The sequence below is a fragment of the Moschus berezovskii genome, chromosome 19 (assembly GCF_049115385.1).
Source record: "Moschus berezovskii isolate FMDL1 chromosome 19, NW_MosBer_1.0, whole genome shotgun sequence".
Classification (NCBI taxonomy): Eukaryota; Metazoa; Chordata; class Mammalia; order Artiodactyla; family Moschidae; genus Moschus; species Moschus berezovskii.
In genome coordinates, this window is record NC_142478.1 from 9,763,514 (window position 1) to 9,779,126 (window position 15,613).

At 33.3% G+C, this 15,613-nt stretch overlaps 1 protein-coding gene across 3 annotated transcripts in view; it reads left to right on the top strand.

The window, feature by feature from the left end:
* The window catches only part of LRBA (LPS responsive beige-like anchor protein), a 777,374-nt gene that overhangs the window by 221,963 nt on the left and 539,798 nt on the right, over positions 1-15,613 (top strand). For all 3 annotated transcript variants that reach the window (XM_055405330.2, XM_055405331.2, XM_088827977.1), the window contains exon 34: positions 6,470-6,531. In XM_055405330.2, the coding sequence (XP_055261305.2) occupies positions 6,470-6,531 (62 nt within the window). The remainder of the gene's footprint in view (positions 1-6,469; positions 6,532-15,613) is intronic.

Sequence of the window (15,613 nt, forward strand, 5' to 3'; positions counted from 1 at the left end):
GCTTATCTGTATCCAGGTTTGATGTTTTATGGATAAGACATACGTTCTTGTAAAGCTGAAAAATCATAGGAAAGCACAGTTATCTGTACTCTAGTATATCAGCTTACAGCTTTAGTTATCATGACTGTTTGTTGGGCAGTCAGTCACAGATTATCTATGGAATTTCTTAAAACTTATGAAAAAACCCCTTTTTATAGTAATAAGGATATAATGATAATGAAAGTTATAGATAGGTTAATAGTTCAAGATATCCTTATCTGAGTGTTAACTGTGGGATATCAGCACTTTATTTGGCTCTTCAAACGTCTATCTATAAGAAATAGTTATTAGCTAATGTAATAATTTCGTCATCATCCCTGCTGTAAATATGTATTGGGTTGGTGATGATTGATATAATTTCTATATAGTCAAGGAGTAGCATTGAATTTATGTGGGAAAAAAGTTCAGGTTTTTGAAACATTGAAGCAAATTTGAGGTAGAAATTTACTCTTATCTGCTAAGGAATATAATTATTTAGCCAAGGACTCTTTGACCTAATGAAGTAATAAAATTTGAAAGGAAGTGAATTGATACATTGAAGGAATTCACCCTAATTTATGCTTCATACATCAAACATTTATTCTATTAAAGTGGTATGACAACTTGTTAATTACATTTCATTTTATAATGCTAAAATGAATGTATTAATTATGGCCTTTCAGTATAGCAATACATTTTTGCTATTTAGTTGATCTTTGAATTTTATAATAGACCCAGCACAATAGGATCTTCTTAAATACTCAGAACTATTAAACTTGACAATTTTAGATCCTTGAACAAAATTTAATTTAGAATCAATTTGTTATTGATAAATTCTGATAATATGATAAAAAAATTATATGCTTTTGATCATCTATAAAAAATAACTTGATCATTGCCTACTCACTGGATTGTGTTCATAAAAATAACAAATAGATCTAAGAGTTTTATATAGCAAATATATTTTACGTTGTGAGGAATCCTTTGGGTGGTAATTTTATGCATTGTAAAATAGAAAAGTTTTGAGGGGGAGTTTATTGCAGCATAGTTCGGTTGAAAAAGTTTTGAACTAAAAAAGTCAGGAGAAGGGATATTTCTGGTGGTCCAGCAGTTAAGACTCCATGCTTCCACTGCAGAGTTTGCTCTTGGGTTAGAGAAGTAAGATCCCACATACTGCGTGGTGTGGCCATAAAAAAAAAAAAAAAAGCAGGCGTCTTCATTCCCTGTTGGTCACTAGCTGTGTGACCAGGTATTTGAAACCTTATTACTTAAAAATGTTTAAATTATTTTTATTAATAATTTTTAATGAATATTTAAAATACGAAGTATGAGTTGCAATATTTATAAAGTTACTATTGCTGACTACCCAGACCATCTTTGTTTTGCCATAACTGCTATATCCACCTCATTTTGTTTTCCTTTGGTCTTTAAAACAACCACAGACATCATGTAATTTCACCTCTAAATAATTAAAAATTCATGTTATAAAGATACTTTCTCACATAATCATAATTGCTTCTTATACCTAATAAATTAATAATAATTCTATAATGTCCTTTAATACTCAGCCCATGCTCATCTTTATTTAAAATATATTTTTATATAATTGATTTTCTTCAAGTTAAGATCCAAAAAAATCATTTTTTTCATTCGATGTCTCTTAAATCCATGCTAATGTCGAATAGTTTCCTAGTGTTTCTTGGTTTTCGTGTTATTGACTTGTTGAAGAAATAGGGTTGGTGGTTCTGTAGAATGTTAACATATTTTGGGACTGTGTCTATTCTTGGTGAAGTCATTTAACAGTTTCTCTAGTCTATGTGTTTTCTGATGGCTTGAAGTTTAATTAGATGTGATAATTCATGTTATATCATGCCTGCTGCTGCTAAGTCACTTCAGTCGTGTCCGACTCTGTGTGACCCCATAGATGGAAGCCCACCAGGCTCCCCCGTCCCTGGTGGCGTAGAGTCACATATTTTCTGATTGGCTCAATTTTAGTAGTATTAATCCACCTTTTCAAGTAGTTATAACCCTTTGTAAGAATTGATTTATTTTATTGTTTTTAAAGAAGTTTTCTGAAAACAAAAAGATGATTAATTGTAAATAAAGTTTGTTCTATCTGACAATTACCTTAAATGATTTCATTCGGCACTTTTTATAAATCTAAGGTTCATTATGAGCTTTTTGTGATCTTAATTTTCCTGTATGTTAAAACATTTTGCTAATTATCGTTACTCATCAGTTATTTCTGTTTATGCTAAGGACTCAAACAATAAAAAAGCATGAGTATTAGAACTGCTCTCAGCATCAGGGTGAACTAGGAAACCAAATCTTGGATCACTCTCTGTTTGCTTGCTATGTTGCCAAAATATTGCATTGTGTGTTAAGAAGATATAAACTTGTTTTTTCAATTGGATTAAAAGCTGGTATTTGGGGAGGGCAAAAATATCTTAGGTATTACAGTTGTTTTTGACTTTCCAATAGACCACAGTACATCTGGGGCTTCCCCTTTGGCTCAGCTGGTAAAGAAGCCACCTGCATTGCGGGAGATCTGGGTTCGATCACTGGTTGGGAAGATCCCCTGGAGTAGGGAAAGACTACCCACTCCAGTATTCTGGCCTGGAGAATTCCATGGACTATTTGTCCATGGGGTTGCAAAGAGCTGGACATGACTGACTGACTTTCACTTTCACAGTACATCTGTATAGTTTTTTTTTAGGATTAAAATTTCATGGGGTCACAATTAAGAAAAAATGGTATGAAATGCTCTTTAGGCTCTTCAAAAATTATTGAGAAACATTGGTATAAAAGAAGTCTGTGGATACCAACTTTGTGTCTTATTTTTAGCTTTTCCTGAATATAGTTAGATAAGTCAGAATTTTCTATTTTCTACCCATAATGGTGAGGTGAAAAAAAAATTTGATAGGAGAAGACATTTTATAAGTCCTGGACCATCTGTGGCTGACTTTGAAGAGACCGGGAGCAGTATCCATAATGTTTATCAAACTCAAGTGTTCATTAGTGCACAGTATATTTCTGTGGACAGAAAGGAAATTGACTTTCTTAGCATAAACCTCATACGATGTTTTGTGACAAAAACCTGGATTATCTCAGTTTGCTAGAAAGGCCTGTGACAGTGTTCATGCACTGTTGATGATGACTGCGCTGCAGCTTGCATGCTGCAGTTTCTAAGTGAATAACCTCTGAAGCAGGTTTGTACACAAGGACCATCAGAAGGAAACATTCATGTAGCAGTGAAAAAACACAGTTGATTGATCATTCTCAATGGCGTTCATAATCTAAAGATGAAAATATTTTGGAATTAGAGAGGAGAGAAAGTGACCTTGTAAAATTCAACCTTCCTGCTGCTGCTCCAGTCGTGTCCGACCCTCAGCGACCCCATGGACTGCAGCCCACCAGGCTCCTCCATCCATGGGATTTTCCAGGCAAAAGAGTACTGGAGTGGGTTGTCAGCCTTCCTAGACTATTGCATTTGACAATGTTAGTTCAACAAGGAGGGCCGAGGGCCAGAGGAAACAAAAGATAAAACATATTACTTAAACGCAGAGGAAAAAAGGACCAGAATTAATAATAAAGTTGCATCTATTAGAAGTTTATTTGAAATTTAGAATTAATATTTATAAGATGCATATCGTGTTTACAGATTCATGGGGAACAGTTAATTGTATCCAAATTATAGGCAAGTACTTTCAAAACCTGGAAAATGGGGAAAAACTGATTTTATGCTTAAATTATTATTAAAACTTCTAGTAATGTTTATGCCACTCACTCCTTTATATTTGTGTAGATTAAAGTGACTTAAGATAAATAAAGGAAAAAACTGGGTTCTTATGTTCCAGATGGTAAATGGTCGGTCATACCTATTTTTCATGGTATACATGAGACTTTATCTGAAGTCTCAGTGGGTTCAGATACTGATAGCTTAATATCTGGTAATTCATTTAATATTTCTGAGTTTGGTAGTAAGGAAAACAATGGTAATAGAGATGGAGAAATTGCAGTGGTCTTTGGTCATAAAACACCAAAAGAGTATAAAACTCTTGGCTTTGGTATTCTTAATTTGTCTTCTTTTGAAGAGACTACGATTCCATATCAGTGAAAAATCAAAAATAAAACCAGGCACACTGAACCCTAGGGTCAGATGATGAGTCTGGTCAGATCTCTGAACCTACAGTACCTTGTTCACCTTCTGCTAATTGGGGCAATAGTAGAATTTGTGTACATAAAGTGAAAATTGATACTTCTGCAGCAACTTATTTCACCTAAGGGCTGTTTGAAGGCCTTCCTTCGGACAATTCTTGAGGTCTGAATGTAGATCTGAAGACAGATTTACTGGTTTATAAGTCATTTCTTGCTTTTTCATCCATGCAACTAGTGTCACGGAAAGGTAAAAATTCAGATCAAAAAGAAATGATTAAGTTTTGCAATCTGATACCAAGTCCCTTATTGAGATAATTTCCTATTTACTTACTCCCATGGTTTTATATTTGTGTTTGTGATATTGATCCCCTTTAGGCATTTAAGTTATTGAAGGTCAAATGTAAACACTGTTTTGTCTTCTGAGCCATTTTTCATTTAAAATTTAACACACCATCCACTCTGGCCCCCTACCCATCCTTTAGAATCTAGAAAACCTCACTCCAAAAAGCACATGAATTGTTCTAATCAAACTATGAAATATAGTTTGACATCTTAACTACCTTTGAATACTCAACTCCACTGATACGTGGTTGTATTATCCTTCCTCTGGTTTTCTAATCTTATTGAGAAATAAAACTGAAATAAGTAATTTTTTGAAAGTATATATCCTACCATACGCTGTAGAGAGACGAAACAACCTATAAATCTTTCTAACTTTGGATGGCTCAAGTTCCTTTTAATCATTATGGTTCCCTGTTTTAGTGGATATCAAAGGCTGAGCTAGATCAGGACCCAAATGCTTTGCAATGAAAGGAAAGTTGGTAGGAAATCTGGTTCCTCTAGGACAGAGCAATAAGGAATAATGACCTAATTGTGGAAAGACCTAAATTTACTTGCTGAAAGTAGTGGCTTTTGAAGTTGAAATATATGAAACTTCCTTTCATGTTTTCTGGAAAGTGACAGGTTTTCAGACCAATAAAGCCTACACCAGCCATGAGTATTGCTGTGCCCTTCGTTTTGGCCTTGGCGTTAGCCTGAGGGCGTGTGCTCATCTCAGCTCTGTAGAAACTACAGTTTAGTTAAATGTCTTGCTTGCTTAATGTAACATGTAGATGTTCTGTAGCTAATTTTCATGCCAGTGCTGGCACTATTGACATCATTTCTGTGTTACACACTTGCACATTTTTTCAGATGTGGAGAAAAATGCTTCTGCCTTTTCCAAAAAGTGAAGGGCGTGAACAACCTGTTGAACTTGAATGCTGTTTGTAAGGCTACAGAATGCCAACATGTGCCGTCAGCAGATATGAGGCATTATGACTAAAAGAAGGAAGGAGAAGGAACTACAGAGCAAAAATATTAAACAAGGGGAGTGGGATGGGATAGGGTGACCATAAGAACTTGGTTAGAAAGAAATAAGGTAATTGTGTGGTGTGCGTAAGGCTCATGGAATTATTTTAGTTTTATACTTAATTTGAACTTAAACTTATGTTTGCTTAGAAAAATATAGAATAAAAATTATAATTTTTCTAATTATTACTAGCATGATACAGTCATTTAGTGCTTTTATTTATTGACATTGCTTTTATAAGATATTGGTTATAAAATGTTCTTTGAACTAATCTTATTATTAATCACAACTAAAGAATTCTTTAGATATATATTAAGTATATAAAGTTCCTTCCTGAGATAGTTTTGGTGAACTTGAAATATAAATGAGAAAATGTAAGTGAATTTATTTATTAAAAAAAAATCAAGAGTGTATAACAGACAATGGCCTGCATTTCTGTTAAGGTTTAGAGTGAGGTCACAGGTCAAGGTACTAATAAGAGTGTTTGGGATGTCTGCTGCCATGAAACAAAATGGAAACTTGATTGATAGCTGGAGGGTTGAAGGGAGAGAGTGTGGTGGAGAAAGCAAAGGTCAGGGAGCCATTTCCCTTCTCTGCATGTATAACAATCAGCTCTCTCCAAAACAAAATTTAGATGATATTAGTCAATATGGCATATGCTGTGCACATTTCTATGAGTATTGTGCAGTGTCATTGTATATGAAGTGGTAATAAATGTTTTAGTAATTTGAAAGCTGAAATGAAATCGGCTACAAAAGATTGTGGTGTATTTGATGGCAAATTTAAAGTAATTACAGAACGTTTTGTTTACTCATTAAATATGTATAGGTTTGGTTCTTAGCAATATGTTAAATTTTATTTTAAAAAGCCATTTGGGCAAAGTTGTGTAAGAAATAATCCTTCGTTTGTTTTTATAAAATTAAAAACAAATTCTCTTTAATATAGGTCTGGTTTGCATGAAGTCTAGTAGTTCAGTTGTGGAGTTGGTTATGCTACTGTGTTCTCAGGTGAGTGACAAGAATAAATGCTGAATTAATTAAATTCTCAAACGAATTCATTTTGCAAGAAAGTTAAAATTGTTGATTACAAGTTTTTTCTATAATAGAGTTTTGAGTTTGCAGTTTTAGAATAATTTCTTCGTATTACAAAAGGATTACTTCTTGTGTTTGTTACCAAGAGATAACTTTTGAAGTACATGCTGAGAGGAATTGTATAGGTGAGTGAGAAACAGAGGTTTTTCAAGCCACATTAAAAAATGCTCAGATCAAATGATTTTGAGATGGCTAAATTTCTTTGGTTTGTGTATTAAGGTTATAGAAACAGATTTATTTCTATACCTTGTAGAGTGCCACTCTGACTCCCCTGGGAATAATGGTTTTACTTCCCTTTTGTGCAGAGGTTATAAAATGAGTGATAAATAATTTTGAATTCTTGTCATTGCTAATTATTTTTGACATACACAGTAGATTTGGGAAAAAATCAACAAAAATATGGCAGTCATCATAATAAGATGCAGCGAATAAATTCCTAAAAGCAAGGTTGCTTTCAGTGTTCAGAAGCCTTACACCTCATGTAGTAAACTCTAATGATTTAAAAAAAAAAAAACCTTACATAAAAATCATGTATCCTGTGATTTTTTTTTTTTCCTTCTGTTTAGCAGTTAAACAGATGAATGTTTTTTATTGAGAGTTTTCTTTGTAGTCTTTTAAAAATGATATCTTGCTGGTAGTAAATTCCCCTACTTAAAACTTTAAAATAGCCTTTATTAATAGGAAGAGTATTGGTCTAGAGGTCAAGGGTTCTGACCCATTTCAAAACCTTTGACCTTCATTTACAACTCCTCTGGTTTACTTGCCTGACGAATAAGGATAATGCAAAATTAATGTTTCTTTGCATCGATTTATTCATTTTAGTGCCTATATTGCCAAATTTATTTAGACTGTGCTGATGGACATTTCATGAATACAAATTAAAGAATCATAGAAGGTGTGAAAAATCAATACTATGCATTGTCAATAAAACGCAATAAGAACAATTACTTCTAGAGATTGCATCTAATGGATTTTTATAATGAACTTGTAAAGAGTAGTTATGTTTGTAGTGGGCTTATTATTCTTAGATTTGGTGAGAATCATGTTTTTAATTTAATTATCTCCTTTAAAATACTCCATTTCTTTAAAAGCTGACTGTATAAAATTTCCCATTGAGTAATCTGATTTGAAATAATTGGTTGTTTATTTCTTAAATGGAAATTACCATATGCCATTCTTATATTGACATGAAATTATACTTACTTTAAGAAGCATTTGCTTCCAGTTTTATATGTATCTTCCCAGGGGTATGAATTTGTTGTTTGTAGTGTGATATTATTGTTTTGTAGGTAGAGTTTCATAATGAAGTTTCACTTTCTAGTTTAGAAAATGTGAATATATTCTTCATACATGAAATTATTTAAAATATATAGTATATTACACAGTTGAATGTTAGAAGCTGGAAAGGTAAAGAATGACATGTTCTAATACACCTATTTGTCATCTGTGTCATGGTGCTGTTTAATACTATTCTGATCAAGTGGGATATGCAGATCACTTAGAGTAAGTTGTAAAAGTCAGTCTCAAAGTTTTGTTTGAATAAAACACATTATTGGTTTATTTGAAGTTCTTAACATTTTTTTACAACTTCTTCAAAAGTTCCATTGCATCTCCATAAGATGTAGCACAGTGTGAAAAATGATGTGAAAAATGAAGCCAAAATTAGCTCCAGATGTATACAGATTGTTCTGGGGTGATAATTACATTTTTCACTTTGAATTTTCCTAATTCAAAGAGGTCAGATTGGCAATCGCAAAAGTGATTTATTTTGTTAAGACGTGAACTGTCTTTTTCTACATGAAAGCTTTAGAGATATGAAATTGAATTTGAAGTTGACATTTTGCAGATATTGGGTGGGGATGGCTTGCGTTTGATTGATAATTTCTTTTAGTCTGAGATAGGGTGGGAAGTGAAAAGCTAGCCTCTCGCTAAAATTTTAATCAATTTTTTAGGAAGAGATGGAGAGGATTGAGTGCCAAAGATCGAAAGATCAGGTCAAAAACTCCTTTTTAATCACATAAATAATGGGATATGCTTATGAACTTAGCATCTGCAAATTTGATTTAAAACTTTACAAATTAGTTGATGTTAATTTCATGACAGTCAGCCATCTTCTGATTATTTTTCTTGAAACCATTCAAAACTTATTTTCTTTCTGTAGTCTTCTTAACAAGGTGTTTAAATCTGCCATATTTTATTACAAAAGAGAATTTAGAGCCTAAATTTAAGTAAGAAATGAGGAAATGACCACATTTGGTTTGCTGTCTTCAGACCAAAACAGATCATTGTATATTTTGTTAAAGCTTCAACTAGGATATGTTTTTCAGTATCTACTCATTCATTAAGAGGTTGATTAAGCTCCATTTCATATTTTATCCCATTTAAATTTTAGCATTTTAAGGCAAAATGTTATTATTATTTAGATTTTGAAATCTTTCTTAAATTATTCAGAATATTATTTTTCCGTTAAGTTGTGTCTGTTTGTGTGTATATATGTATATATACACTTATGGTTTATTAAATTAGGTTTATTCCTGTGTTGAATCTCATATAAAATCATTCAGGAACTATTTAAGCTCCAAAGCTTATTAAATCTTCTTTAAAATAAGTATGTATACACTCTTCAGGAAGCTGTATACTCTGATGCACAGAAAAAAATCGAACAAGTTCTTAATTGTATTTCAGATTCAGTTTTTCAGAAGCATGTAACTTATTTTTGCCTAATATTTATTGTTAGGTATATAAACCATATAAAAATCTATGAATTTAAAGAAAATATTAAATAAATGTTTCAAGTAATATTACTCCAGCATTGTGTAAAGTGTTTGTATCCTGCTCATTTGACATTAATATCATTTTTGAAAGAATTGACATTGCATTCAAGGCCACTTTATAAAAGCATTGTGTTGCTCATCCTAATTCAGTCTGACATACATTCCAATAACACTACCTCCCTTCTTGGGTTTAAAGCTAAATTTATGACTCTACATTGTGAAGTGCATCATTTAAAAATGGTTTCAACCCAAAACATCTAATAAATAAATAATGTGTATGGCTACTCAGTAGTAGACTTTCTAGACTAGAAATCATTCCATCGGATACTCAACAGTCCACTATCGGAGAGGGCTGTCAGATAAATCTTATGGTAGCTGCATTCATGTCCTGTAAATCACAAATTATTGTCTGAGCCTTCTGCCAGGTCATCTATTCTTTTCCCATTTATCAGAAATGCATAGAGTATATAGAAAAACTAGAAGTACCAGGTAGTCTGGCCTGACATCCTATCTGAGTAATTAATTAGCAGTAAAAGTTAATTTAAAATATAGCATTAGCCTGATTTTTCTTTAATACATTTTTCATTAGAATATGTAGATTGTTGGTATTTTGGGACATATTTCTTATATATGGAGGTATCAGTAAAAGGTTTGGTCATTTTTGATTTGTTTCTTCTTATATCTGAATTATTGATTTTAAAATTATAATATTCATAATAAGAACCAGTCATCACCACTAATGTGATTCTTTACTGTCTGTTTTATGTTTGTAATTTTTCGTGATTCTTCATAGTAAAACATTTCTCTTTTTCATCACTACCCGTAATTTCTTTTCTGTGATTCTAGTTTTTTTCTCCCTTTTGAGTTTATTCCCTCTAAATATATGATATTAATGTTGTTGTTCTCAATTTTTTTTATTTCATGAACTTTTCCTTTTATGGTGATGAGTATTTTGAGTAAAGTAGATAATTAAAAAGAAAACCAAGCCAAGGGTGGGGCGGGGGTTGGCAGCAAACTAGCTCTGTACCATGGCACAAAGACATCTTTCACTCTCAGGCCTCTCTTACTGTTTGGATCTCATTTCTTATCACTTTGTTCTTGTATCTGTTCTCAAGCTATGTGAACTATTTAAAGATGCCCAAATGGGCCATCATAATTCTGTATCTTGGCAATGGTTTTTTCCTTTCCCTAAGATTCAGTTCAGTTAAGTCGCTCAGTCGTGTCCAACTCTTTGCGACCCCATGAATCACGGCATGCCAGGCCTCCCTGTCCATCACCAACTCCCGGAGTTCACTCAAACTCACGTCCATCGAGTCGGTGATGCCATCCAGCCCTCTCATTCCCTGTCATCCCCGTCTCCTCCCACCCCCAATCCCTCCCAGCATCAGAGTCTTTTCCAGTGAGTCAACTCGTCGCATGAGGTGGCCAAAGTATTGGAGTTTCAGCTTTAGCATCAGTCCTTCCAATGAACACCCAGGACTGATCTCCTCTAGAACGGACTGGTTGGATCTCCTTGCAGTCAAGAGTCTTCTCCAACACCACAGTTCAAAAGCATCAATTCTTCGGCGATCAGCTTTCTTCACAGTCCAACTCTCACATCCATACATGACCATGGGAAAAACCATACATAGCCTTGACTAGATGGACCTTGGTTGGCAAAGTAATGTCTCTGCTTTTTAATATACTATCTAGGTTGGTCATAACTTTCCTTCCAAGTAATAAGCGTCTTTTAATTTCCTGGCTGCAATGAGCATCTGCAGTGATTTTGGAGCCCCCAAAACAAAGTCTGACACTGTTTCCACTGTTTCCCCATCTATTTCCTGTGAAGTGATGGGACCAGATGCCATGATCTTTGTTTTCTGAATGTTGAGCTTCAAGCCAACCTTTTCACTCTCCTCTTTCACTTTCATCAAGAGGCTTTTGAGTTCCTCTTCACTTTCTGCCATAAGGGTGGTGTCATCTGCATATCTGAGGTTATTGATATTTCTCCCAGCCCTCCTTCAAATTTAGTGACTCCAATTGTAGGTTTCTTCTTATCACTCTGAACTCGTCTTCATTATCCTCTTCTCAGTTCATCATATCTGGAGTTGATATCTTTTTACCTCATCTTAGCACTCACCATGCTGTGGGTTCTCAGTATACGTGCGCTAATTTGCTACTTTTTTATTGCTAGTCTCCCTCTCTGTACTCTGGTTTCCTGTGAACCTAGAGTAAATGCCTAGTGTACCAGGTAAACTGTTTCATGTACCTAGTTTACTAGGTAAACTGTGAAGTGCACCTAGTTCTCAGCTATCCTAGCTGCTCAGTTAATATTGATGGAATGAACAAATGATTCAGCTCCCAGATAAACTGCAGTGTCTTCTGGAAAGCTTTCTTTGACTCATCTCTTCCCCCCAACTCTAAACTTAAGGTATACATCTAGAGCAGTCACTGACCCACCATATAGTAATTTCGTTCTTTAAGTTGCCTATGATTTTTATTTCTCTTCTGTTAGACTTTTAAGTTTCTTAAAGCAGCACTGTGTTTTTGTCTTCTGTATTTCCAACTTTCAGCATAATTGCTCTTCAACTAAATTTTTATATAATTGTGTAATTAATAAATGAATGGTGACAGTCATCATGGGTTTCCCGGTGGCTCAAGTGGTAAAGAATCTGCCTGCCCCTGCAGGGGTCATGGGCTTGATCATGGGTTGGGAAGATCCTCTGGAGGAGGAGCACTCCATTATCCCATGAATAAGCCCAAAGACATGGGAGCCTGGCAGGCTACAGTCCATGTCCATATGGTTGCAAAGAGTTGGGCACAGCTGAGCACGCTCGCACCCACAGCATTGATCCTAAATCACTGTATTTTGGGATTTGACCTTTTTGTCTTTTTCATTATGATATATTCTCATACTTTTATATATTATGGTGTCATGTTCATTTAGAGAGTCCTACTTTTTTTCATTTTCTTTTACCTCAATCAGACTTCTTTTAAAAAGATCAACTTTACTGAAGCATAATTAATACACAGTATATGGAATATTTTACAGTATTTTAAGTTACAGTTTAATGCATTTTGATATATACACAACCATGTTCAGTTCAGTTCAGTTACTCAGTCGTGTCTGACTCTTTGCGACGCCATGGACTGCAGCACGCCAGGCCTCCCTGTCCATCACCAACTCTTGGAGTTTACCCAAACATGTAACAGCCGTTTCATTTCAGAAAGTTCCCTGAGCCTTTGTAATTAATCCCTACCCTTTTCACCTCAAGTTGCTACTGATTTGATTTCTATTACTGTGCATGCATTTTTCTTATTGTAGAAGTTAATATATGTGGAGATTTACTTCTTTTAATTGTGGTGCTTAGCTTCTCAAGAGTGTGCTGTATTTAGGGTACAATTCAACCTTTTAAACTAAACCTCAATATCTAATATTAAGAAAATATTAATTTTTTTGGGAAAGCTTTAATGGTATGGTTTTTAAAAAGAAACAATTGAGTCAGTAAACAGAGGATTATCTTTTTTGATAAACACAAAATAGGAATTTTGAGATTAAGTTGCTCATTGGAACTATAAATGTCTTAACTTCCTTAAGCATGCTTTTTTTTTACCTGTAAGGAAATCTTATGGTATAGAGCTTTTATGCAGCAGTATCTTGATGCCATGCACTGTCAGTCAGGCTCAGTTCAAATGCTCTCTCTTATGCAGAGCTTTGTGTCAGTTTATCTGCCCTGAATCCTGGATATGCCTGCTTGTGATATTTCTTTTTTTTTAAGCAGACATGTACCAAATACTTCTAAGACAGGTCCCACTTTTTAATCTAGTAAGAGAGACAAATAACTGTAATACAGCATGGAAGTTTTATGAGGAGTTTAAGAGAAACAGAAGCAAATCATAGGGGCAAGGAGTGGAATAGGAATGGAAGATAAAAAAAATCTTATTTGTTAACCCCTATTTAATCACTCTACTTTTATTTCTCTTCATGAGGAAATAATTTCAGGTTCCTTTGCCTTCCCGTCCAAAAATTTTTTCCTGGTTCCATCTATTTTTTTTAATAATTTCATCAGGATCAATAGATAGTAAAGTTCTTAAAACATTTCCTGTACTCTTTCCTGTACCTATATAATTTTCCTTTTAGGATTTGTGATTGCTAGGTGATTGTTTGATCAGTTCTCATTATCCAAAATTTACAGCATAGCAAACCCTAGTGTGTACTGTTAGATGATGATGGATGCTCTGTGAGAAAAGCAGAGTGGTAAAAATAAGTTTGGAAAATGTTGGTTTAAATTAAATTAGGATCTTACTGGAGGAGCCCCTCAAGGCCGTTAGTCAATACATGTATGTATGTGTTTGTGTATGCATAAAATATGTATATAATAAAGTGTGTTGAATTTGCATGGGAATAATATTAGCATATTTGATCACAGAATCCTTTTTTGGCCATAGTGGACGTGGATAGTTTTTGTAAAATATAATTTAGGATAAATATCAGCATTGAAACAGAATAATATAGGAAATACCTCATTTTTCATATTCTGATTTTATCTGATTCTCCAATCACAGTGATTATAGAAAATCAGTAGGTTTGCAAAAGTACTGGTGTGGTTTTTTTTTTTCCCCCATGAAACACTGAGTATTTTTACTTTATTCAGAAGAATTATTTCAATTACTTGTTCTCTATCCTTTGTAGGTAATTTGGGGTTAATTTATATGTCGTTTCTGAAGAGATAAATGTTCAGAGCTAATTATATTGAGTTCATATTCTTTTCAGAACAACTCAAGTCTAACCAGAAGTATGTGTGTGTATTTGTCGTATGTTTATTTTTACATGCACATATATATATTTTTATAATATTTATGTAAAGCTAATCCTAAGGTTAAGGATAAATTCAAATATTTTGACATCAATTGATTATATAGCTGTTGCCTACATTGGTTGAGTAACTTACATTACATTGACATTTTACATTTAGTCACTATTGTGATAATTTATGCTCTGTAATCATGTTTAAGTGTGTAGCATAAATTCCAGAATCCAGGGTGAGAATATATTTTATATTAATGGGATATTACATACATTATTATTGACCCATTTGTAGAACTGAGCTTTGCTATGCATTAAATGAAGTGCAAGAGGTCCAAATAAAATGAAATTAATATATATGTGAATGATGTATGATAGTGTCTGATGAAAGAAAATTTCAATATTTGTTAAATAAGTAAAATGTTAGCAATAAACTTTTAACAATTTTTAGTAGAATGAAATTTTAGCCATAGTTTGTAGTTACACAGCTGAATTGTACAGTGGCTGTTATTCTTCATGATCACCCATTTATCCATTCTAGCAATCGGGATTTGAGATAGCTTGCAATTAAGACATAGATATAATAAAAATATGAAGTCATTATTAAAGAGGCTAAAGAGTTAAGGTTAAAGAATTAAGAGTTAAAAAATGACTCTAATGCCTTAGTCCAGGGGTTTTTCACTGACATCTGTGGTGTTTTTATGTTTTTTTTTTGAAGTGTAATTTGTCTATAAGACAATTCCTAAAGACAGTAAACAGGAAAAATCTATGTTGATAATCCTTAATCCTAGAAGTAGTGGAGAATGAAATGCTGGTAGCTCAAACTCACCCAGGTATATTTAGGAACATTCATTAAATTAATAGATGGGAGACAAATTTGCTTTTTCTGATATAGTCTGAAGAACTCTTATCTTTGACATGTACAGAAATTTTGGCATTAGAACAAATGAAAATATTTCTCTGCATATGCTACATAATAACAATACTCATTTAATATGTGGGTTTTGTTTTTGATTTTATAATAAATCAGAATAAAAACAATTCCAAATCCTATTAACTCTTATTTTTCTTTAATCCTTTGCTTAGATGCCTCCAACATTGTGTTTTAAGTTGTGAATATATCAGTTTAGATAACTCCATCTGAGTTTACAGAGACAAGTGCTACAGAAGAGTTAAAATTTATGGACACAAGAGCTGTTTTCATACTTGTTGTACTGTATTGTAAATCTTGTTTTTTTGTTAGATTGAAAACTCCTTGAAGTCAGGAAACCATTTCTTATTGTCCATTTTGTGTACTTTATTAATGTCAGAATTATGATAAAATTATTTAATGATATTTTTGAATAAATCAATATATTTACCTTATTTAACTTAAGTTTCCTTTAAAAATCATGAACTTTTGATTCATTAGAAAATATTTTAGTTAAGGAACAAATAC